This window comes from Vulpes lagopus, chromosome 14 (genome assembly GCF_018345385.1).
Source record: "Vulpes lagopus strain Blue_001 chromosome 14, ASM1834538v1, whole genome shotgun sequence".
Lineage (NCBI taxonomy): Eukaryota > Metazoa > Chordata > Mammalia > Carnivora > Canidae > Vulpes > Vulpes lagopus.
Genome location: NC_054837.1, coordinates 36,471,821 through 36,496,635, shown reverse-complemented (window position 1 = coordinate 36,496,635; position 24,815 = coordinate 36,471,821). Strand labels below are relative to the sequence as shown.

General features: G+C 47.8%; 2 protein-coding genes across 8 annotated transcripts in view; both read left to right on the top strand.

Annotated features, from left to right (window-relative positions):
* The window catches only part of CHFR (checkpoint with forkhead and ring finger domains), a 30,091-nt gene extending 26,802 nt beyond the window's left edge, over positions 1-3,289 (top strand). For 3 of the 4 annotated variants that reach the window (XM_041728871.1, XM_041728870.1, XM_041728868.1), the window contains 2 exons: positions 975-1,047; positions 2,121-3,289. In XM_041728871.1, coding sequence (XP_041584805.1) covers positions 975-1,047; positions 2,121-2,163 — 116 coding nt within the window. In that variant the 3' untranslated portion in view covers positions 2,164-3,289. The remainder of the gene's footprint in view (positions 1-974; positions 1,048-2,120) is intronic. The other variant, XM_041728869.1, reaches the window with a different exon arrangement.
* Positions 3,290-11,494: 8,205 nt separating this feature from the next.
* Positions 11,495-24,815, top strand: part of GOLGA3 (golgin A3) — a 41,632-nt gene continuing 28,311 nt past the window's right edge. Inside the window, exons 1-4 of one of the 4 annotated variants that reach the window (XM_041729474.1) lie at positions 11,495-11,794; positions 17,013-17,299; positions 19,876-20,154; positions 23,013-23,125. In XM_041729474.1, the coding sequence (XP_041585408.1) occupies positions 17,191-17,299; positions 19,876-20,154; positions 23,013-23,125 (501 nt within the window). In that variant the 5' untranslated portion in view covers positions 11,495-11,794; positions 17,013-17,190. Of the gene's footprint in view, positions 11,795-12,283; positions 12,349-17,012; positions 17,300-19,875; positions 20,155-20,177; positions 22,402-23,012; positions 23,126-24,815 lie in introns of those variants that run through there. The other 3 variants (XM_041729476.1, XM_041729475.1, XM_041729477.1) reach the window with 3 other exon arrangements.

The window sequence follows — 24,815 nt, the reverse complement described above, 5'->3', positions numbered from 1 at the left end:
CAGGTGCTCAACCACTGAGCCACCCAGGCATCCCAAGGGGCCGTGCTTATTTCCAGCCATACTCGACCCAGGGTCAGCTCAAGCTCTGGGCCTGTCTGCCAAGATGTGGACTTCCAAAACAAGATTCATAAAAATGACCTATAAACAGCTGTTGTAGTCTTTATTTCTTAAGTTGTGTGGGTTTTTTTAAAGATTTTATTTAAAAAATAAAAAAAATAAAGATTTTATTTATTTATGCATGAGAGAGAGAGAGAGGCAGAGACACAGGCAGAGGGAGTAGCAGGCTCCCCATGGGGAGCCCAGTGTGGGACTCCATCCCAGGACCTCCGGATCATGACCTCAGCCAAAGGCAGATGCTCAACCACTGAGCCACCCGGGCACCCTTTATTAAAGATTTTATTTATTCATTTGAGAGAAGACATAATGAAAGAGCATGGGGGGAAAAGGGGCAGATGGAGAGGGAGAAACGGACTCCCCTCTGAGTAGGGAGCCCGACATGGGGCTCGATACCCAGGACCCCAAGATCATGACCCAAGCCAAAGGCAGAGGCTTTGCCAACTGAGCCCCCCAGGTGCTCCAATTGGGTTTCTTTCTTTTTTTTTTTTTTTAAGATTTTATTTATTTATTCATGAAAGGCAGAGAAAGAGAGAGGCAGAGACACAGGCAGAGGGAGAAGCAGGCTTCATGCTGGGAGCCCAACGTGGGACTCAGTCCGGGGACTCCAAGATCATGGCCTGGGCCGAAGGCGGGCACTAAACTGCTGAGCCACCTAGGGATTCCCTCCAAATTGGGTTTCCAATTAAATAATTTTAATTGGAATTTTTCCTTTCCTGAAATATGAACAGGCTAAGGAAACGAGTTATAAAGCGTGACAAAATGCCTTTCTGCTGCTGTCTCCCTTTGAGTCTTTAAATTCAGATGGCTGAGCTTGTGAGCGTAATGTGCATTACACGCGTCCTGTTTTCTCTTCCTAGTGGCTGTAACATCCCGTCCTGATTGCTATTGGGGGCGCAACTGCCGCACTCAGGTGAAGGCCCACCATGCAATGTGAGTGAGATGTGCTCTGATGGCCGGGGGCCCGAGTGTTGGCACAGGTCCTCAGGGCTGGGGAAGGGGTGCCATATGGACACCCTACAGAGAGACACACACCCCTTTTCCTAACAGAAAAGTGACTTTTTTCTTTATGTGCTTGGGCTGAGTTGATACCTCAGCTTTTGGGGATGTTTATGAACTAGTTAATTATTTACTTGTAAATAGAGTGGTTCTGTCATTTTATTTGTATACAGTCACGGGGCATAGGAAATAGTACTATTGTTCGTTTTAAAAGCCTATTCTCACGTCCTAAAGTGTTTGCAGAACGCAGCTGTCATTCCCTGCTGACACCCCAGAGGGTTAGCACTCTGAACCTGCGGCTGTGGTCGCTGAGAGCTGAGCCTCCAGCCTGTGCTGCCCTGGGTCTGTCTTTGGTGCCATGAGCAGGTGTCTGATTACTCTCATTTACTGATGTGGATCTCCAGGTGGGGTCGTCCATAGGTGTAAGTCCACCTCCTCTTTCAGACTGTGGGCCAGGTGATAACATAAGTCAGTGACAGATGCTGCTTGAGGCCATTCTGATCCCCAGTCATTTGTGGTTCAAGTCAGAGCCACTGAGAGTGTGGCCTTTACTCAAGGACTGATTCTATGGAAGAAAAACCTTGTTTTGTATTTGACAATAGACAGTGTACAGGAGACCATTTCGTTCTAGAGAAAGAAATAACAGCTAGTAACCAGCCCATCTTAATAAAAACACACGGATAGCGAAGGTGTGCTTGTCTTCACAAAGAGGGAGGCGGTGGTGCCGTAGCCAGCAGGCCAATGTGTCGGTCCTGCAGGGTGGCCCTGAGGAGGTTTGGAAGCTCTGAATCTCTTCTGAGAAAATTATCTAAAATATCTGACTTTTAAAATTTAAAAAGGAAAAAGAAGCCTGCCTTGGGGGTGATTTCTTTGATGGTACTAAAAATATGCTACTGCATGCTGCCCCTTGTGCACAGTCAGCCTCTCATCAGGTTCTTGCGGCTTGTGACTACAGGACCGACTTACTTGAATACTTCTTGTGTAATTTCACCCTTTTCTCCCTACAGGAAATTCAATCATATCTGTGAACAGACAAGGTTCAAGAACTAAGCATCTAGGAGGCACGAAGGTGGCTTGGGGATATTGGAGGTTAATGACAGCATGTTTCAGAAAATACTGGATACAAACATTCTACGGGCATTTTACCACCCCCAGGGCGTTCTGGGGGTCTCTGCGTCCGGCAGATGGCTCTTGTGGGGCAAGACCTTCTCAGTGAGACCTCCCAGGCCCACCCCAGCAGCCTGGGAGCCCTGGGCAGCACGACGCACCCCTCCTCTGAGGAGGATGTGCTCGGGGACGCCTGGAGCACTTGGAGCAGAGGAACCGCTGTCTGCTGTCCCCTCCCAAAACTATGCTTAACATAGACCTCTCTCTCCAAGAAATCTTTTGTGGGAGAAAAAAGGAAAGTCTGTTGTTTAAGGGAAAGGGAGCAAAAGTTTACAGCCTGCAGGGTGCACCCGAGCGTCCTGCTGTGGGGAAAGCCACAGCATCTTAGGCTTTTTTGTAATAGGTTTGGTGCTTATCTTTTAGTAAGATTTATCACAAACTGTAGCACAAGTAATATAATTTATAATTTACAAATTGACTAAAATTGGGATAGTCAATTGGGATAGTAGAGTATTTGAAAGAATAAACATGTTTCCGTTTATTAAAAAAGAAAAAATGATGTCCAGAACCGCTAACCCTAGACACCCAGCATTAAGTGCGTGGCCTTGTCCCAGGAGGGCAGAGGACGGGGAGCACCTGCCAGGGAGCGAAGCTTTGGTGCCTACTTCTTATTCTGTGGGCATAGCTGCAGGCCTCACTGAGCCGCCCCCATGCCCCACCACCCTCACTTCCTCCCTGCTAATGCCCCAGCCTCGGGAACAGCTCCTTCCACAGAAGTGCGAGGGACCTTTGCCTCCACTAGTCCTGTCCTGCGTTGGGTTTGCCATGTCATCTGGAATAATACTTGAAGTTTTGTTCTTTGTTAAAAAGAAAAATGTTTTTTATCTTTTGTTGAGATCATCTATTATTTTTGTTTGCAAAATTGTAACTTTTTGCTTCTTCTCAGGAATAGGATTTTCAACTGTTGTCTTGCTCTTGATACAGACTCTGAGAAGCAGCACCGTGTTTATGGAAGAGGCCTCCTCCTCCCTGCATTCTAATAAACAAGCCGTGTCTGTTTCTCTTCCCACACATTTGTCTGTGTGTCAGCTGCAATGTGTTTGTTGCTGTCACGGTGCACAGGCTACAGGCCTCACTGGTTACTGGTTGAATGCCACTGAGAGTCTGTCTAATGAGCCATGTGGGCTGAATAGGACCTGTAAGCACATGGGACATGGGCTTGAGGCCTAGGTCTAAGCACCTAGGGAAGAGGGGAAGGCACAGCATCTTGTGGGTCCACCAGCCCAAAGTAACAGCCTTTCAGTCGCATATGGAAGCTGTGGCTTCATGTCTCTGCCCTGGGCTTAGCCTGTGCAGGAGTGAGGCCTGCCCTTCACATCATCACTCCCTTCTCTTTTGAAAGAGTAAAAACAAAAGTGTGGCTTCTGAGGGATGTGCCAGCTCTTTAAGCCTGGGTTTAAACAGAACATGGGACTTCACTTGGGCTGCACTGGCTCCTTCTGTGAAGGATAGGACACAGGTCCCTTTAGCCTGCGGGTTACATAGGGCAGGGCCGACTCTGTGGGCCAACCCCTGGACCTCCCCTTTCCTAATAAGTGCTCGGGGTCAGAACAGAGCTTATCTGCTCTCGCTCATAGATGGAGCCTTGGGGCCAGGGCAGCTGTTCTCTGGGCTATTTCACAGACCTGGGTGGATGTGCACTCATGTTTTTATCAGTTCCTATTCGGCAACACCCTCCCACCCCACCTAGTAGCCAGCCCACATTTGGGCTGGATCCGCATGGGGGGGTGTGTGTGTGTGTCTAGGTGGCACAGGCTGCCTAGGTGTGAGTGGCCACCTCAAGACTGTGCTGGTCTACAGGTGCTTGGGCCAAGCCTGGAGCAGGCCCCACTGGCTCTCTGCTGCTTGCTCCCTGTCCCCTCCTTCCACAGCCTCACCCAGCCCGTCCCCAGACTTGTGTCCCCACGAGAAGAGGGGCCAGCCCTGCCCACACCCCCACCTGCGGTGCACCATCGAAGGGGTTGCACACTAGTCCTTCCTGGCCCGCAGGTCTGAGCAATGAGGGAAGCCACTGATGCTGTGGAGGCCTTCCTGGGCACAGCCAGAATCCAGCAGCTCATGTCAGCGCAGGCTCACATGTGAGAGCAGAGCGCTGTTAGTGGATTCTGCCCCAGGGAAGCAAGCAAACCGGGAGAGAAGTTGAGAGGGTCATCCTGCCACCTGCAGAGAGGAGGCCCAGAGGAGCCCGACTCTGAATCAGGATGTCTGGTGGATACCAGCAGCAGGAAGCCAACCTCAGGCTGAGAGAAAAAATGAGTGGCAGGCTGAGTGCAGTTAGAAAGTCCAGTATAGACCTGGCTTCACGTGTGGCTGGATGCAGGAAACTGAATGCCCAAAAGCAAGTGAACTTCCCCACTGGTTCAAATGGAAACCCATTCCTGACCTAATCACTAGTAGGCCAGACCACAGCCTCCTGGGCCGGCAGCACTCCACAGGCAGGTGGGGCAGCCTCAGGCCAGGGGAAGAGAAGTGTCAGGGGTTGTCAGTAGGACTCCCCAGGAAAGCAGACCAGCTGCGGGTCAGTAGCTATGGGGCTTGAGCCCAGAAGGGTCAGACAGCCTGTCCGACCTCAGCCTGCTGAGTGAGGCCTGACTCTAATGGGAACTGCTGGCAGTGGCCCAGAGGTAATGCCCGGTCTCAGTTACTCCCCTTGGGCTTGCCAGCGTGTGTGGGGTGGGGTGGGGACACGGAGGAGCCCAGACACACTTTTGAGATTCACAGCTCCCTGCAGAATTAATCCCAAGGACCTTGATGCACATGGGAGTGCTCCTAGTCAGCCCTCTCTGACGCCATCCTGTCTCTTGGGACATTGGCAAAAGTGAATGCAGCAGAGCAGGCCATGTGCAATCCTTTCTGCTTTCAGCTGCTGTCATGGCTTTTCAGAGGATCCTGAGAGAGAGACTCAGTTCTAAAGATTGGCCAGCTGAGCCCTGGTGACCCACAGAAGAGCTGTCTTGCCAGCTCCCAGGAGACCACTGTCCTGGTCTGAGGAATGTCGTGACCCAGTACCTTAAAGGTAGCCATTTAAAAATCATAAACATTTGGAATTCATAAGTCATGTTCAAAACAAAAGTCATGGGATCCCTGGGTGGCGCAGCGGTTTGGCGCCTGCCTTTGGCCCAGGGCACGATCCTGGAGACCCGGGATCAAATCCCACGTTGGGCTCCCGGTGTATGGAGCCTGCTTCTCCCTCTGCCTGTGTCTCTGCCTCTCTCTCTCTCTCTCTCTCTCTGTGACTATCATAAATTAAAAAAATAAAAATAAAAAAAAAACAGAGGTCATAAGCATTCAGGACTCATCGCCTCCTAATGAATTCACTCCATCTGCAGCCATCACGTGTGCTCCCGTGGGTATTTGCATTGATAAGTCTGCATGTCAGTTCTCCAGGATGGTGCACACTCCTGTCCACTCGCCTGTTTGTGGACTGCAAATTGGTAGGTTGGCCCTGCTCAGGGAGGATTCATACCACGGAAACTAGCAAATGCTACAAATCAGGGTCATCTGGTTTTGTTTTTGTTTATCCTGGAAAGAAAATTTTTTTTTAAGATTTAATTTATTCATGAGAGACAGGCAGAGGTAGAAGCAGACTCCATGCAGGGAGCCCAATGTGGGACTCGATCCTGGCACTCTGGATCACGCCCTGAGCCAAAAGCAGATGCTCAACCACTGAGCCACCCAGGCATCCCAAGAAGTTTGTTACACTTTTTCAGTACAAAACTGCACCTGAACAATGAAACTGTGAAAACCTATATAGTTTGAAGCCACCATGTTTTGGGGTGGCTCGTTGCATAGCAAAGAATAACAGGACAGTGGCCCTGCCCCTTCCTGGAAAATCACCCCTTCAGCCCAGGCCACCTGCAGGGCCCCTCCCACCTCTGGACCCTGCAGAGCACCAGGAGGTCACATCTTCCTGTGACACGGCTCCCCAGATGGGCCTCCCTGGACCCTCCACCTCCTGCCACCCTCCAAGCAGTCGTTCTAGCATTTGCCTGTTTGGTTTTCTTCCTGGCTGTTATTGTTGGAGAGTAAACGTGCTTACTGCTGTTTGTCTCCCCCTTCAAGGATCCAGAACAGGAATCTTCCTGCCTTGTTCACTGTTCTACACTTGGCCCAAACATCTGACTTGGGCAAACATCTAGTGATGGCGGAGCTGTTGGCCGGTGTTGAGTGTGAGGATGAATGCAGACTTGGTGTAGGCGTCACTGATGGGGTCTTCCCTGACGCACAGGGGAAAATCTGCCCCTTACTGCCTCCCTATTAAGCCTCATGCGCGAGCTCATTTTTAAAAATATTTTTTGTCTCCTGAAAATGATGAGCTTGAAACTCATCAGTGGTTTCCCACCCATCTGGCAGACCCTGTGCAGCTTGGCCCCTCATTGCAGACCCCCTCTCACTCCGAATGTGCTGATTCTTTTCCTAGTAAACCTAGTGCCCAGACCCTTACATGCCTGCCTTTTTGTTATGCAAGTTTAGCTCAACTATGACTTCCTCAAAGAAATCTTTAAACAGGGGATCCCTAGGTGGCTCAGAGGTTTGGCGCCTGCTTTCAACCCAGGGAGTCTCAGGATTGAGTCCCAAGCCAGGCTCCCTGCATGGAGCCTGCTTCTCCCTCTGCCTGTGTCTCTGCCTCTCTCTCTCTCTCTGTGTGTGTGTGTCTCATGAATAAATAAATAAAATCTTAAAAAAAAGAAAGAAATCTTTAAACATGTGGCTCTCCTTGCTGTTCCCTCATCTAAGACACTGTTCCCACAGTGACCTGCACATGTCCCTGCTTTATTCTCATGTCTATTCAAACTCATCTGAGGGCCTCCCTGAACACTATCTAATATAGCAGCATGTCTGTTTCTTCATGCTGCCTTTTTCTGAATTCCTCACTTCCTGTCTTTTGTGTCTGTTTGCTGTCTGGTTCTCTGGTAGGTTGTAAGCACCAGCAGGGATTGTTTTTTTTTTTTTTAAATATATTTTTTTAAAATTTTTTTTATTTATTTATGATAGTCACAGAGAGAGAGAGAGAGAGAGGCAGAGACACAGGCAGAGGGAGAAGCAGGCTCCATGCACCGGGAGCCCGATGTGGGATTCGATCCTGGGTCTCCAGGATCGTGCCCTGGGCCAAAGGCAGGCGCCAAACTGCTGCGCCACCCAGGGATCCCACCAGCAGGGATTGTATACAGGGTCTAAGACTTGGAGTATGGTAGGCTACAATTAATAGTGATTGAATGAATGCATGATAGCCTGATAGAAGTGTCAGGCCCTCCTACTGACACAGTTTCCTTCACATGAATTATGCCCTGAAAGGCTGATCTTTCCCACATGAAGCTGGACTGGAGCAGGGGTGCCATCTCCTGCTCCCCAGCTAACCCTACACTTAGAGCACTGACCAGCACTTCAAGGCACTGCAGCGTGTCCACCAACAGTTGCATGGATAACAGAACACGGTGTATCCAGACAGTGCAATATTATTCATTTGTAGACAGGAACAAAGTTCTGATACATGCTAAAAATGAATGGCTCTCACAACCTAATGCTGAGTAAGAGAGAAGGCAGTTACAAAATATCATGTATTGTGTGATTTTTTAAAAGATTTTATTTATTTATTCTTTATATATATATATATATATATATATATATATATATATATATATACATATATTTAGAGATAGAGAGAGAGAGAGAGAGACACAGGCAGAGGGAGAAGCAGGCTCCATGCCGTGAGCCTGACTTGGGACTCAATCCTGGGACTCCAGGATCGTGCCCTGGACCAAAGGCAGGCACCAAATCGCTGAGCCACCCAGGGATCCCCTGTGTGATTCTTTTTATGAAACATCCAGAGTAGTCCGATCCATGGAGAGGGACAGTAGTTAGTGGTTGTCAGGGGAAGGGGTGTTGGGGGGACTGCATGCATACGAACAAGAGGGATCCTTTGGGGGTTATGGAAATGTTTTCTAACTGCAATGCAGTAAATCCAGCTTTATTTACTAAATCCAGCTTTATTTACTAAAATGTAGTAAATATAAACTGTAAATTTACCTAAAAAATTGAATCGTACACATAGAATGGGTAAGCTATATTGTATGTAAATAAGACCTTTATTTATTTTTTTAATAAGATCTTTAATAACAACATTTTTACTTAATTAGCATTTTTCCCTGCATGGATATGTCATTGATATATCGGCTCATATGTGTTTCATTTAGTGTTGTCTGTCACATTTTACCCGTAATTTGTTTCTCCAGCTTCCCACACAGGTTGCACCTTGCACAGCTGTAGTATAAGCTCAAAACCAGGAAACATGCGGGATCCCTGGGTGGCGCAGCGGTTTGGCGCCTGCCTTTGGCCCAGGGCACGATCCTGGAGACCCGGGATCGAATCCCACATCGGGCTCCCGGTGCATGGAGCCTGCTTCTCCCTCTGCCTATGTCTCTGCCTCTCTCTCTCTCTCTCTCTCTGTGACTATCATAAATAAATAAAAAATTAAAAAAAAAAGGGAAATCCTGTTCTCATTTAAAAAAAAAAAAAAAAACAGGAAACACGTTAGTGTCCAAAGCTCAGGATGCAGAGACCTGTCACAGAGACCTGTCTCCTGCTCTGCTTGAGCCACCCCACACCCAGCATTCCTTAGCAACCACTAATCTGTTTTCCATCTCTGTCATCATATTGTTCCACAAATATTATGTAAATGAAAGCATGTAATACAGTATAGTTCCTTTGAGATATTTTCCCTCAGCATAATGCCTTGGAGATAGCCTAAGTTGTTACAATACCCTTTGTTATTGCTGAAGAGAGTCCAGTGATGTGGATGCTCCACAGTTTAACCATTTGTGCATTGCGAGCTTGGTCTGATTTTGGTTGTTTCCAGTTTTGAGCTATTACAAAAAAAAGTATGGTAAACAACAGTGCCCAGGTTTTCGTGTGGATCTAAGTTTCATTTCTCTGAGATAAATATCCAGGAGTGCTGTTCCTGGGTCATACAATCAAATATATGTTTAAAGAAATTGCCAAAATACATTACAGAGTGGCTATACCATTTGATAGCCCCACAGTTATGTATGAAAAATCTAGTTTATCCACATAATTGCCAGCGTTTGCTATTGGTACTATTTATTTTAGCTATTCTGATAGATGTGTGTAGTAAGATTTTGAGGTGGTCTTAATTTTCTTTTTTATAACGGCTAGTGATGTTGAACATTTTCACAAGCTTGTTTGCTGTCTGAACATTCTTTTCAGTTAATTGCCTCTTATATTGGCCTATCTTCTAACTGCATTTTTTCTTTTTAACTTTTGGGAGTTCATAATATATCATAGGTACCAGTCCTTTATGTAATATATGGTTTGCAAATATTTTCTAACTATGTGTAGCTTGTCTTTTCATCATTTTAGTGGAATCTTTCTCAAAACAAATGCTTTTAATTTGGGTGAAGTCCAATTTATTAATTTTGTTCTTTTGTAGAATCGTGTCCCAAAACACTTCACCAAGCCCTCTCAGGCTTGAGATTTTTCCTCTGTTTTCTTGTAAAAGTTTCATAGTTTTGCACATTTCTGCACTTATGTCCATCATCATTTTGAGTTAAAATTTCCATTTGCAGGGCAGCCCTGGTGGCCCAGCAGTATAGCGCCGTCTTTGGCCTAGGGTGTGATCTTGGAGACCGGGGGTTGAGTCCTGTGTCGGGCTCCCTGCATGGAGCCTGCTTCTCCCTCTGCCTGTGTCTCTGCCTTTCTTTGTGTGTGTGTCTCTCATGAATAAATAAATAAAATCTTAAAAAAAATTCCATTTACAGATGCCATGATGGTCTATGTAGAAGATTTTGAGAAATTTATAAGGAAAAACCTAAAATAGGTGAGTTCAGCAAGTTCTCAGGATACAAGGTCAACACATAGCATTTAATCACATTTCTATATACTAACAACTAAGTGTGGAAACCATACTTTAAAACACAATACCAGGATACCTGGGTGGCAGTGGATTGAGCATTTGCCTTCAGCTCAGGTCAGGATCCTGGGTTAGGTGTGGGAGGTGTCCCTGCTTCTCCTTCTCCTCCCTGCTCCAGCTCTCTTGCTATCTCTGTCTCTTTCTCTCCAATAAATAAAATCTTAAAACACACACACACACGCACACACACACACAATACCATTTACTTTTTTTTTTTTTTTTAAGATTCTATTTATTCATGAGAGACACAGAGAGGCACAGACACAGGCAGAGGGAGAAGCAGGCTCCATGCACGGAGCTGGATGTGGAACTTGATCCCGGGACTCCAGGATCATGCCCTGGGCCAAAGGCAGACGCTCAACCCCTGAGCCACCCAGGCGTCCCCACAAAACCATTTACAACTACTGCAAAGAAAATTAAATACTTCAGTATAAACTTAACATGTACAGGATCTGTATGATCAAAATTATGCAATGTTTAAAGAAGTCAGAGAAGACCTAAATAGATGGAGAAACACACCGTGTTCACTGACTGAAAGCCTTAACATAGTAAAGATGTCAATTCTCCCCAAACTGATCTCTGATTTCAATGCAATTCTATCAAAAGCTCAGGATTTTTATAGACACAGACAAGTTTATTCCAAAATTTGTATGCATGGTTCGGTAAATACCTGGAAAAATCCTGAAAACAAGCAAAGTGAGAGAAGCAGCCTACCCGGTGGCAGGGCTTGCTGCACCACTGCCATGTGGGAGGCTGTAGTGTAGGCAGGGCGGTGTATACAGAGCAGTGTAGACAGAGGGGTGTGGGCAGCGGTGTAGACAGTGACAGGCCACAGGGGACCCAGAAACACCCCCAGGGGCATCCAACTGTGGACAAGTGTGCAAAAGCAAGTGAGTGGAGAGAGGTCCGTTTTTCATTAAACGGCCCTGAAAAAGTTGATATCCATAAAGACAACAAAGAACAAGCCTTCACTGCCCCCGGGCCCGGGCCAACGACGTTTTGTTGTCTGAAAAGGTAGGACAGTGCTGTGGCCCCACGGGGGGCGTCGCCCTTGCTTTGGCACCTGAAACAGGAATGAGAAGAGGCCAGGAGGCGGGTCTGGGGGTCCGCAGGGACCAGCCCAGTAACCCCCGCCGCGCGCCCCCAGCCCCCGCCTTCCGCAGGCACCACCTGGCCACGCCCCCAAAGGGGCCGGGCCGACGCGGCCACGCCCACAGCCTGACAGGGGGCGGGGCGGAGCTCCGCGCCCTGGCCACGCCACTTCCGCCGGAAGTCCGCTCCTCTAGCTTCCTGCCAGAGTAGATCCGGCGGGTCCACAAGTTGCGCTTCCGCCCGTGGATACCCGCGCACGTCCGGGAATCTGTCTCGCGTCAGCTGTGAGTGGGCGCCCGAATGCCACGCGTCGGTCGGGGCTGCCCGGCCTGAGGGCGCCGTCCGCAGGGAGAGGACGTCCGTCCTCCGGAACGGAGGCGGCGCGCTCGGGTTGTTTCCGGACGGTTCTAGGTCGTCACCGCCCCGCGCCCCGCCCCTCGCGCGGCCACGTCTCCGCCGGAGCAGCGCGGCCGCCGAAGCTCCCGCAGCACCCGGGTGAGGGTCGCGGGCGGGTGCCCCGGCGGGTGCTCTGGCCTGGGAGGGCGCGGGGCCGCCGGGGGCGGGGCCTGGGGGCGGAGAGCCGCGGCGAGGTCGAGGCTGAGGCCGGGCGCCGTGGGCCGGGCGGGCGCGGAGGGCTCCGCCCGGTGTCGGTGCAGCCGCTCGCCGTTGGTTGACGCGGGGCCTGGAACCGGCCTGCGGCGTTGTCGGCGGGGCTGGCAGCCCGGAGCGCCGTGTGCGCGGCGGGAGGACGTGTCCTGTCGCAGAAGCTCCGCCGGGGTGACGACCGTGACCCGGTGTCGGGGGGCCCGGGCAGAGCAGGTGCACAGCCTGGCCTCGGGCAGCGGGTCGCGGTGCGGGGCCTGCCCCCCGAGCCCTCCCGCCGGCAGGAGTGTCTGGGGCAAGAGTGTCTCGGGCCGGTTGCGCGGCAGTGCGGTGGCCTCGAGGGCGAGGAGCGAGGCTGGACTTCGGAAAGAAGTTTGTCAGGAGCATTTCGCAAAGGCAGGATGATGGTGGGGCTCGACAGGTGCAGCGCGGGGAGGAGCCAGACGGTAGGCAGCTTCCCAGTCCATTGTAAGAGGCTTGAGTTTTAGTGTCGAGTGATTGAAAACCGCTGGGACGTGGCCTGCCATTCACAGGTGACTCACGCATTTAAAAAAAAATTTTTTTTTAAGTTCCCTTAACATTGCCAGCCTTTTACCGGAGCGAGAGCTTTCAGTGAACATACCTTGAATGCCAAGAAAAGGAAATAAAACTCATCCAACATTACTGAAATTCAGAAGTAGCCTTTTTGGTTTGCTTGTATTTCATTTCGTTTTGGCCGGGTGCCTTCTTTTTTTTTTTAATTTATTTTTATTTTATTTATTTATGTGAGAGAGAGAGAGAGAGGCAGAGACACAGGCAGAGGGAGAAGCAGGCTCCATGCACCGGGAGCCCGACGTGGGATTCGATCCCGGGTCTCCAGGATCGCGCCCTGGGCCAAAGGCAGGCGCCAAACCGCTGCGCCACCCAGGGATCCCTTGGCCGGGTGCCTTGAGCAGCACCCTATCCTAAGTGAGAATGTCTTGACCGTGGCTTCACTCGTCAAAGTTGACAAGCAGCGGTTGAAGGGAAAACAACACTCATCGTAACAGTGACCATCTGTTGAGGACATGGGACAGACCTGTGCTGTGTTAATCCACTTAATCTTGGCATGATTTTTATTGTTTCTCATCTTGGTGATGAGGAAGTCAGCTACGAGGGGTTAAGAAATCTGCCTGGACCTCATAGCTGAGGGTGCAGGAGTCAGGACTGGCCCTGGAGCCCACCCTTTACAGAACGCTGCTGTACAGAGCCTTTGCACACTGTCGCTGTTTACCTGTGGTCACTGGTATGGCCTCAGTTAGATGTTATTTTCTTAAGGAAATCTGTTTTCTCTCTGGCCATGCTATTTGTCATTGCCAGTGGAAACTTATGCAAGGCGCAGTGCCTGGAGCCATGATATGAATCTGGAACTCATACGATCTGCTCTAGGGGGAAGCCAGAAGTCACACACACATGCCCAAGACCGTGTTCTGGCTGTGACGTCCCTCCATGTCAGATGGCGTGAATTCTGAGTTTGGAACACTTTATACGTGGTGGCGTCATTCTTCTGCCTTTTCCCTCCAGGAGCACAGCAGAATGCAGGTGGTCCAAAATAGTACTGTGATCACACTGATACTTTAATTTGTCTTTAAATCTCGAACTGGAATGCACATTACTAATAACAGCTTCCTTGTGCTGCTCTCCCCGCTGTCTGACCCTTCTTGCCCTGTTTTGTCAGCAGTGAGGGAATGAGACCCTGACAACTGAGACATGATGCTAAGTAAAATTTACCTGAGACTGAGCATAGAGAATGGCAGCTTCTTGCCTTCAGGGAAATGCCACCTCAGCAGAGGCTGCTCTGGGCAGCCAGGGAGTTCTGTCTGTTGTCCGGCTTCAGGAGGAGCCGCCCATGAACAGGACTCATCTCTGAGTGCCAGGGTCTCATGTTGTGGAGGGCTGCTGCATCCAACTCTGAAGCCAGTAGGACCTCTCGGGAGTCAGGTTTCTTGAGTATTAAGAAATTCAAATGAAGGGAACTAAATGAGTGGAGTATGTGACAGCATCGGGCTCAGGTGGCCTGTTTGGTGGAGGTGGAGCGTGTCAGCCACAGTTTCTCTTTCCTGGACAGCGTCAGGGTGCAGTGTTGTGGTCACTGCTTGCCTTGGTGGCCGGTTCTCCTGAGCAGAAGTTGGTCCCTTTGCCTTCCTGCATCTGTTTGGTGTGTCCTGTCTCTAGGATGGGAGTGAAGTCTGTCTGGCTGCCCTGCTCTTCCTTCTTACCCAGGTGACACTGCTCGTTTGGGATGTGGCTGTTACTGGTCTGCAGGTTTATAACTCCCAGGGGCTTTCTTTGTCTCAGTGGAACCATAGCTTCCAAGTTTTTTTGGTAGGAATAGTTAGTTTTCCTGTATTTGAAAAGGCAGTTTTGATGTTCAGGAGGCAAACACTGTTTTGTTGTTGAACCATTAGCTTGATTACTAAGGGGTGGAACTTGGCAGAGCCAAAGCTTGAAGTTAGTAGTCTGAGTTGAGCATCACTCAGAGCAGGGGATGTTTGAGGAGCAGGGCAGACTTGGAGCGGTGGTTTCTGCTTCTGGCTTCTTGCAGCATGTTGGAGGAGATGGGCGCACACACATTCGCAGTATGGTGTGCACAGAGGGGTTAGCTCGATGACAGAAGCAAGTGAGCTAGGTAGGCACTCTACCGGAGGGCCAGGAGAGACTTGAGAGCAGTGCTGAATGGTGGACATGGACGAATCCTTGGGAATTTGCCTGGTGGTCAAGGGGGAAGAGGCATCCATGGCAGAGGGACCAACTTCTGCCTGAAAAATGCTCATTTGCCATTGTTACCCTTTCAGGCATCACGGGGAAAGGTGATCTACACATCTTCATCCTTGCCTCCACAAGACATTTGAAAGCAAAATGTGCACATTTTCTCTTTCTCTCTCTTTTTTTTTAAGACGTATTTATTTATTTATTCATGAGAGACATGCAGAGAGAGAGAGAGAGGCAGAGACACAGGCAGAGGGAGAAGCAGGCTCCATGCAGGGAGCCCGATGCGGGACTCCATCCTGGGTCTCCAGGATCACTCCCTGGGCCGAAGGCGGTGCTAAACCGCTGAGCCACTTGGGCTGCCCACATTTTCTCTTGTTAAGGAACATATCAGGATGACCAGCACATACAGTGTGCCCTGTGCAGTGACAGTTGATTCCGTGTTCCACTCTATTTGTTGCCACATGTTCTTGAAGTGGCAAGCTTGCCAAGAAGGGGACAGCCTGGCTGTCCTTTTGCTCATGTGCCTTGTCTTGCTTTGTGGGCATCTTCTCTATAGGATCAGCCATCTATAGTAGCCAAGGGGTTTTCTGTGGAGCGGGGACCCTGTGAAATGGTGATTTTTGGAGGGCTCCGTGGGATGTGTGGGGACAGATGGGGAACCTCCCAAGAGCCTGTTTGTCTCCCCCTACCCGTCCCAACCTCATTGCAGACAGGATCATGTTCTGGCCAGCCTCGGTAACTCCCTTCATTTCTGTGATCTAGGTATTGTTTCAATCTTCAAATATTTACATAAGTGAGACAGCATAAGCCACGCTGGCACCCAGTGCTTTTCAGTTAACTGGTGGGATTGTAATTGTCCCTATTGTCACACATGCTATCCATGGTTCTTTCTAGTATAACCCATAGGGCTGGTTTTACCTCTGATGGTACATGCAACCTTTTCATAGTTTTATCAGCACCACTACTGAACCATTGCAACTTTGGCCTGTAAGGTGCTAGACAGCAGAGTGGAACGTGTGGATTATTAGAGCTGCAAGCTAGACACTCCTGGGTTTACACAGGGCACACTGCCATCACTAGTCACTCGATGCATGGGTAGACCAGGTTATGTCAGTCACCAGTGGGTGCCTGTTCATGGGGTATGGCAAGAGAGACTTGTAGATAAAGAGGCACACCCGCGTCCTCCTGTTGTGGAGTCAGCAGCATCATCAGCCTCTTCTCTTGTGGGCCACTGCTCAGGCTCTTACCTGTGATGTCTATATAGGATTTGTAAGCTGGAGAAAGAAGTTACGTAAATTTTTGTCCTGACTCATGAAACACAGAACAGTATATAGGATAACGTGAAACTTACTTTAAGGGATGTAGGTGCTGACATCTCTACAGAAGGATGGTGGCTCACACTTTACCTGGTGATGAGGAACAGATTGTGAACATGCTTGTTGCACTTCCAAAATGGCAACCAGTTGCCAGATTTTGGGCAAAGTTCTCCCTAGCCTAGCAATGGGACGCCTAGGGTGAGTGTCTGTCTGCCTTTGGCTCAAGGAGTGATCCCAGGTCTGGGGATGAGTGCCGCATCAGGCTCCCTGTGGGGAACCTGCTTCTCCCTCTGCCTGTGTCTCTGCCTCTGTGTGTGTGTGTCTCTTTCTCATGAATAAATAAAATCTTTGAAAAAAAAATCTTAAAACAACAACAACAATAACAATAACAACAACAACAACTTAGCCTAGCAGGATGGGCTAAAAGCAGAAAGACGAGACTGGTCACCTGCTGTGAGATGCCTTCTCTGGACCCTGATTCCCAGGTGGCTACATTTCCATGTGTAACAACCCCCCCCCCCCCCAACCTCCACCGCCCAATGCTTCTTCCTATATGGTGTAGAGTTTCCATGTTCCATGTACTTGCATCTTCCACCATCAGGTCAGGCCTCCTGGGAGGCGAGCTGGCTCTTGTGGCCCTGTGAGTGCTTAGGCCTGAGTGTCCAGTAATAAGTCACTGGCCACATGTGGTTATTTCACTCAAATTGCTTAAATCTTAACAAGAAACTCAGTTCCACAGCTTCCTGAACCCTGCCTCTGCTAGGAGGCTCCCTGTGCTCTGGCCTTGCGGGGTGGCCCTGAGCCAGCACCAGTACAGACATTAAGCACCTTCAGGAATGGGTCCTGGTATGGCTAGTTCAGCATTTTATCCTCAAAACCTGGGATATTAAAAAAAAAAAACAAAAACAAAACCTGGGATATTGTAGGTACTCAAGGGTTATCTGTTGAATGATTACATATATGTTTATTATGTAGCAGTGAATTGGGAGCCAGATGTTAGTCTTGGAATTACTCAGATCTGACAAATGAAACTTCATAATACTTTGTTTTTTACACCCCATCAGGTACCATGATATTACTTGGTTTGATTTCAAGCCACTTATGAGACTAGATTTCCGCCAAATGGAAAGCCTAGTACAGCCCTTCCCAGAAGCTCTTGGTTGCTGCTGATGGCCGAAACCAAACCTGCCAGCATCTTACTTGTGACCCTCAAGTCTCAGCTCAGCCTGTGCCGTTCTGACCATGGACAGAATGCCAGCTGGATCCAGCAGTGGCACCCCAGCTCACCCGGAGGCTCTCCCCAAGCCCCCAGGCTCACTGGTGCCACCTAACCAATGGGACAAAGCTCAGTGTAAGTCACTGGTTACTCTGCACTGCTGATATTTTGTCTTTAAATAGGAGGATGTGGATCATCTTGCACTTTGGAACAAGACTGTGGTGTTTAAGACCATAGTGAACTTTATGTTTAGAGTGTGTTTTTACTAATCAGATGAGTGTTTTTTCTTAGTTAACATCAACTTTAAATCAAGTACCGTGCATGTTAAACAGGATAGGAGCTGTCCCATGTGCTGCTCCAGGAGGATGCAGCATCGATGTTTCTTTCCTTTAAGGCTTCTGTGAGTCTTCACTGACAGCGTTCTTCCCTGCCTAACATCCTACCTTTTTTGTTGGTTGGTTGCCCAAGTTTCACTAACTTCACTAACTATCCAGAAACGATCCACTAGTGATCTAGGGATTATTGGACCACATTTCCATGTTAGCTGATGGCTTATTCATGCATTAGAACTATTGGGTGAATTCACTAGGTTCTTATACCCCTTGCTATTTGGGATGGTCAGAAAGTCGTAGTATGCTTGAAAGTCGTAGAGTATATACGTACTGGTTTGTAGCAGAAATTGCATTCTGTTCTTGCAAGTGATATTCAGGCACCTAAAATGTTTTGGTTGATTACTGCTCCTTCAGTGCCAGGCAGGTTGGTAAAAGCAGGTGCCCAAAACCAAGGATTCAGCAGCAGGATTCAGCTCTTAAATGTCACTAAGACGATGAAGCAGAGTTCTTGTTTGATCCCATTTTACTTCTTGTGTAAATGGAAGATTAATGATGCACACGCCTTAGGGTAGTTGTGAGACTGAAAGAAATGGTGCATAAAACACAAGTACTCAGATGCTCTGGGAAGTGGTAGGAGCCATATTTTATCATTGTCATCTTTGTTACTTGTTATCCACAATTTGGCTTGTGTTTGGAAACAATAGTCTTTTTTTTTTTTTAAAGATTTTATTTATTTATTCATGAGAGACACGGAGAGAGAGAGGCAGAGACATAGGCAGAGGGAGAAGCAGGCTCCATGCAGGGAGCCTGATGTGGGACTCGATCCCAGGTCTCTAGGATCACGCCCTGGGCCAAAGGCAGACGCTCAACCGCTGAGCCACCCAGGCGTCCCAGGAACAATAGTCTTAATGTTTTGGGGGCCTTCTTTCACATTTTTTATTTTTTAAAGATTTATTTATTTATTTATGATAGACACAGAGAGAGAGAGGCAGAGACACAGGCAGAGGGAGAAGCAGGCTCCATGCCAGGAGCCTGACATGGGATCGATCCCGGGACTCCAGTATCGCGCCCTGGGCCAAAGGCAGGCGCTAAACCGTTGAGCCACCCAGGGATCTCTCTTTCACATTTTTTAAATGGGGAAAATAATGTTCAAAAAATTATTTTGTTATGTTAATGGGAAGATGTAGAAACTCTCTCAGATCTCTAAGTCCATCAGAAAGTGGTATTGACCCAATTACCTTGTATCTGAAATGCAGACTCCCTTTCCTCCTCACCCAACATGGAGCCGGAGGGATGTTTGCAGAGGAGCAGATGGTTGGGTCAGGGCTGAGTCCAGCTTTGAGTCTGTGGTGCCCCGTTTGTATTCTCTTTTTCCTCCCAGGGAAGCGTGACAGTGAGTTGCTGTATTGGTTGGAACTCACATTTTGAGTGTCAGAAACCCATTTAAATTTGCTCGGCAAAGGGCAATTTCCTGGATGCCTCTTGGGTACGTCAAGGGATCCCAGTGATGGGATCCCTGTGGGAGGCTAAGGCCTTTCCATACTTGGGAACTTCTGGAACCACACCCAGAGATTCCTGGGCCTTCCCTTCCTCCCTCTGGCACCATCTTGGTTCTTGACTGCCAACTGGCTCCCCCACTGGGGTGAGGGGGCAGGGAAGGTAAAAATCATTTAATTATAAGAAGCCTTTTTTTTCTTTTGACAAGGTAATAGGTTTTGTTGTTTGTTTGTTTTTGACGTAGGTTTTGTTAGCGTATGACAAATCTGTGTATAATGATGTTAGTGGGTGAAACTGAGCTGGATATGTGGGTATATAGTCATCACTGGTTAAACTTGGGTTTTTATCTAGTAAGTGTTCATCAGACAGAAGCACAGACTCTGTGCTCAGCTTTGGTATAATTGTTTGGATCAGCTAATGTACCTTTTTGCCTTAGATTTCTCATTTTGGAGGATAAACTTATGCTTTGAAACAACTTTGGAACTGCCCCATGTCAATGTGAGGCTATGGCTCTGGTTAGCAGTTTCCAGCTCCTGTTAGGAACGTTGTTAGCTGTGTTTGTAGCAATTATTTTCTTTTGCTGTTTTTTGGAAACAGACTTTCATAGGATTTCGCATTGCTCTCCTTTAAATGAGAAGAAAACATTTCTACTTAAATCCCATGACCATGATTCCACAGATAAGCAGCCAAGCCACTTGTATGATTCCCACTGACTTGAGGAGAGTGAGGCCTGCTCTTCTCCCAGAGTGAAGGATCTCATAGGACATGGAGATAGCGCATGCTCACGTACCCCAAGTCCCTTCTGTCCTGTTTTAGCTGCGTGTCTGAAGAACTTGATGTAGTTGTTAAAACCATGATGCCCCTAGCATGCTGTCTTTTCAGGTGCTGGTATCGAGGTGCACAGAGCTTCAGACAGAGATGGAGACCTGGATGTTCCCAGCAAGGTCGACACCTGTCAAAATGGGCCGATGCTGCCAATCCCAGATCCTTCGTCATCTCTTGGGACCCCCACAAGCCCAGTGGGTCCTGATGCCTCTCCAGGTGTGGCTGGTTTCCATGACAACCTAAGGAAGTCTCAGGGGACTAGTGCTGAGGGCAGTGTTAGAAAAGAAGCTTTGCAGTCTCTCAGACTCAGTCTTCCTATGCAAGAAACGCAACTGTGTAAGCATCTGTTCCCACCGGGCTCTTCCCCACTCTCCCTCGCCCCTCCTCCCATGTTCCTTGTTGCTCACCACCATCAGAGGCATGTGCCCTGACCGGCTTGCTGCCCGTCCCTCTGTCATCACTGTTTTATCACTGTGGTGGGTTGTGCATTTAGTAAGTGGCTCCTTTTTAGAGAGAACGTAACACTTCTTCATGGTTGATCCTGGGACGGTACTCAAGATCTGGGCTTACTTATTTATTATTTTTTTGAAAGATTTTATTTTTATTTATTTGGAGTGAGGTGAGAGCACACAGAGGGAGAGGGAGCCTGCTTTGCAGGGAGCCTGACCTGGGCCTCGATCCCAGGATCATGATCTAAGCCAAAGGCAGACCTGTCACTGACTGAGCCCCCCAGGCATCCCTAGGTCTGGGTTTAAAGGACTGTGCGACATGTCTTTTTTTTATGCTGGACGGTGAGCAAGCAGTCGGTGGGGAGTTAAACCTTAACAACTTTCTTTTCTGAGTTATTTTCATCAGTGTGGGGACCCAGAGGTAAACGGGTCACAAACTGGCAGCCTTGAGCCCTGGAAACTTATAGGCCTGTCTCTAGCACATTTGTCATACACACACCTATGTGATCTTATGTAATGGGATCGTACCACACATGACTCTCATTCCCCTCCCCTCCAAGTAAGCCACATTCTCACATGATCCTTTCCAGGCCTCTGCAGATGGCCAGGCTTCGGTCATTGTATTTTAAAAAAAGGATTATATTATCACATTCTATATTTCCTGTTTAGTGTTGTCATGTGGAGATTGCCCCATGCTGTCTGATAAAGCTCCAGATTCATTCTTTCCAGGCTGGTCAGGAGCCCCTGTCGTGACCGGGACGGGGGGCGGGTGAGGGGTTCCTGCATCTCTTTGTCCATGTATGACTAATGCTGTGGAGAGTGCTTTGGCACAGGTGTCCACAGTGTGGGTGCTGGAATTTCTGTGGGCTATTTCTCAGAAGCAATGACATGTATAGCCCTCTCTCCATGCCACTAACGACCCTGAGAAGGCACAGGCTCCCTCTGGCCCATAGGTGCTGTTTCCAGTTTCACCAGCCTACTGGCTGTGCCATGATGCTGCTTTGGTACTTTAGTTTGGAGCTTGCACTTCTCTGATAATTTGGGCATCTTCTACCTGTTGGCCATTTAGGCATTCTTTTCTGTGAATTGTCTGTTGGTTTGTTTGGCCCATTTTTCTTTTGGATTGCTTGCCCCTTTCTTTACAGGCATTATTTTACTACGGCTGCATTGTGTTTTAAAATTTCTGTAAATTTAGGGGTGCCTGGCTGGCTCATTGGTGGAGCATGTGACTCTTGATCTCGGGGTTGTGAGTTAGAGCCTCACATTGGGTGTAGAGCTTACTTTAAAAAAAAAAATAAACCTTAGCTATCAACATTGAAGTCCAGAGCTGTCATGTAAAAGTCTGGATTCTTGACTATAGGGATCTGTGAGTCCTAACCCCTGCTGACCCCCCTTGGCAAGCATTCACCTAGCCCTGAGCCTGCTGACTTGGGACATGTACCCCTAGGTGTTGGCCATGTGGACCCCTTAGCCTTGTGAAAAGAACCAGGCCTTTTCAGTGATCACTACACACATTGGTAATGACTTGGTGACTTCCTAGTGAAGTTCTTGGCAGTTGCTCAGGTGTTAAGGATTATTATTTTTTTAAGATTTTTATTTATTTTGGGAGGAGTGTGTGCTTGCAAGTGGGGGGAGGAACAGAGGGAGCATGAGAATCTTAGCAGGCTCTCTACTGGCTTAACCTCACGACCCTGAGATTGTGACCTGAGCCAAAACCAAGAGTTGGATGCTTAATGGAGCCACCCAGGCGCCCCTCAGGTTTCAGGGATTATTTAAAACAACAGCTGCTTATCTTCTCAGAGTCCACATTGAGAGATGGTGCTGTCTGTAAAGTGGTTACACTATGACATTTCCCTGCTCTCGTCAGCAGAGAGCTGACCCTGCCTGTGCCCTCGGCCAAACTCAGGTGCACAGCTGCTGTGTGTTTGAGAATCCTGTGGCTGTCGTACCTTTTGCTCACTGTTCAGCTTTTTTATTACTCAAAAATAGAAGATTGGGGTTGTAAGATATTTGAAATTCTGCTTTGGCCAAAAAGTTGTCATTTCCCCTCCTGTCCTTGAGCATGGTCCCTGGACTGGAGTCGCCTCTGTCAGGAAACTGAGGTAACCAGCTCCTGCTCGGCCTTCACTTTGAGGTGAGTCCTGAATGGGTCACTGTGAACAGTTTTTTCCTTAGTAACGTCTGAGTACTGCTTGTTTGCTTACCTTTGATTTTGCTTTGAAATTTAGATGAACTATGGGTCAGATTGTATCTACAGATGTAACTGTGTGAAGAGAGCAGATTTGGTGTCTCCTGACCACATGCTTGTGGTCCCTGGGCACAGTTCCATGGACACTACTTTCCACATGCTCCTATGCAACGTCCTGCGCACACAGGGAGCTAAGTGGAAGCTGAGGGTCCTGGAGCCTCTGAATGCTCGGCGGTGGCACTGACTGTAGATTCACCTCTTTGGTTGCTACAAGTCACAGGTGACTCGTGTCCAGTTTACCAGCTGAATGCCTGTAGGGAGGGCACGCTGGTAGCATGAGCACAGACCCTGTACTTTGCCAGTGGATCTTCTCCTGGCAGGCTGGTAGGCTCGCAGTTGTCTCTATCAGGAAATAGCTCTTTCAAATGAAAAGGCGAGACATTGTTTGAAGCTCAAATTTAATTGGCAACTGAATACAAAACAGCCAATGCTGTTCTGATTTGTCCTCTGTGCCCTGGCACTTTATAAGTTTTTAAATGGTCATTTCCTCACCACAGGTTCAATAGAGGCTTCCCTGCCCCTGGAGAAGGAGGAGCTGGTCCGACTTCAGGCTCGGAAACGGCTGGAAGAACAGCTCAAACAGTACAGAGTGAAGCGCCAGCAGGAAAGAGTGAGTCTCCCTGTCTTGCACAAGTTAATGGGGAACTTCGTGTGTGGAAAGCAGTAATTTTTGGTTTCTCTCTCTTTGCTTCTCTGGGAAGATCATTTCTCTGCAGTTCCTGCTCTTCTGAAGCAGGATTGTGGCTCCTGCCCCATAGGGGCTGCCTTCCCTTGTGTCTATTACATTTGATTCCTGGATCTACCATTTGAAAGGCAGAGATTGCAAGTATTTGTGTATAATTCTTGGGTATAATTTTTCCCCCTACCTAGGTGAGCAGTCAGTTCTAGGTTTCAGCTGTTTATGAGTGGTGTAGTGTGTGCTGACTGGTGGTCTACAATGTTAGAATATGTGCCATGTTATGTGGATTTAATGAGTACATCCATCCAATCTGCTAGAATCAGTTTTATTTAGGTTTGAAACTTTTGTTGACATGCTAATAAAAGCAATCTTTTTAATCATACCAAGTGACTTTAGGCAAATGGGTTTCAATGTTCATTTCATACTTTGTTCAACTTTTCTGTGACTTGAGAATTTCAAATTAAAGAGATTCAAGGGGCACCTGGGTGGCTCAGTGGTTGAGCGCCTGCCTTTGGCTCAGGTTGTGATCCCATTATCCTGGGATCAAGTCTTGCATCAGGCTCCTCACAAGGAGCCTACTTCTCCCTCTGCCTGTGTCTCTGCCTCTTTCTCTGTGTGTCTCATGAATAAATAAATAAAATCTTCAAAAAAATAAAGGGATTAAAAATTAAAATTAAACTTTTTTTTTTAAAAAGATTTTATTTATTTCTTTGAGAGAGAGAGAGATTGGAGAAGCAGACTCCCCATTGAGCAGAGAGCCTGATGTGGGGCTCAATCCTAGCACCAGCCTGAGCCAAAGGCAGATGCTTAACCCACTGAGCCACCCAGGTACCCCTGGATGTTTCCAAATTTTTGAAATTGCAAACAGTGCTGCAATAAATGTTTTGTGCCTTGATGTGCTTTTGTGGACAAGTCCTTGAATGTCATATTACTGGGTAAAGGTTTTATGTGTTTGTTAGTTTGGTATTTGTTGCATTCTGGATAAGCTGGACTGGTTGATATCCCAGTTAGCAGTTATGAGACTGCTGGTGCGGTCATTCTTGTGAGCATTAAAATAACCAAAATTGGATTTTTGTCCTGTGATAGGTGAGAACAACAATGTCTCCTAGCACTTCACACCTTATATGGGTTAGTGGTTTATGTGTATTTTTTTTAAAGATTTATTTATTTATTTTAGTGGGGGAAGGGCAGAGGGAGAGAATCTCAAGCTGACTCTGGGCTGAGTACGGAGCCTGACGTGGGGCTCAATCTCACAACCCTGAGATCATGATCTGAGCCAAAACCACGAGTTGGATGTTCAGTGATTGAGCCACCCAGGCGCCGCATGTTTCTGTGTCTTTGTCAGTCTGCTCATTTTTCTCCTGTCTTTTGCTACATAGATGTTACTATATATAGGAAATCACTCCTTTTTAATATTTATTGCAAATATTTTTTCCCAGTTTGATTATATCTTTTAACTACTTTTCTGGCATATTTTTCACTGCACATCAGTTTTAAATATTTGTAGTTAAAATTTTCTATCTCTACTGTTACTTCTTTTGAGGTTTACTTGATATTTCAAAAGGATCTCCCATTTGAGGAATCTAAGTAAGTTCACCAATGTTTTCTTCTTGTATGAATA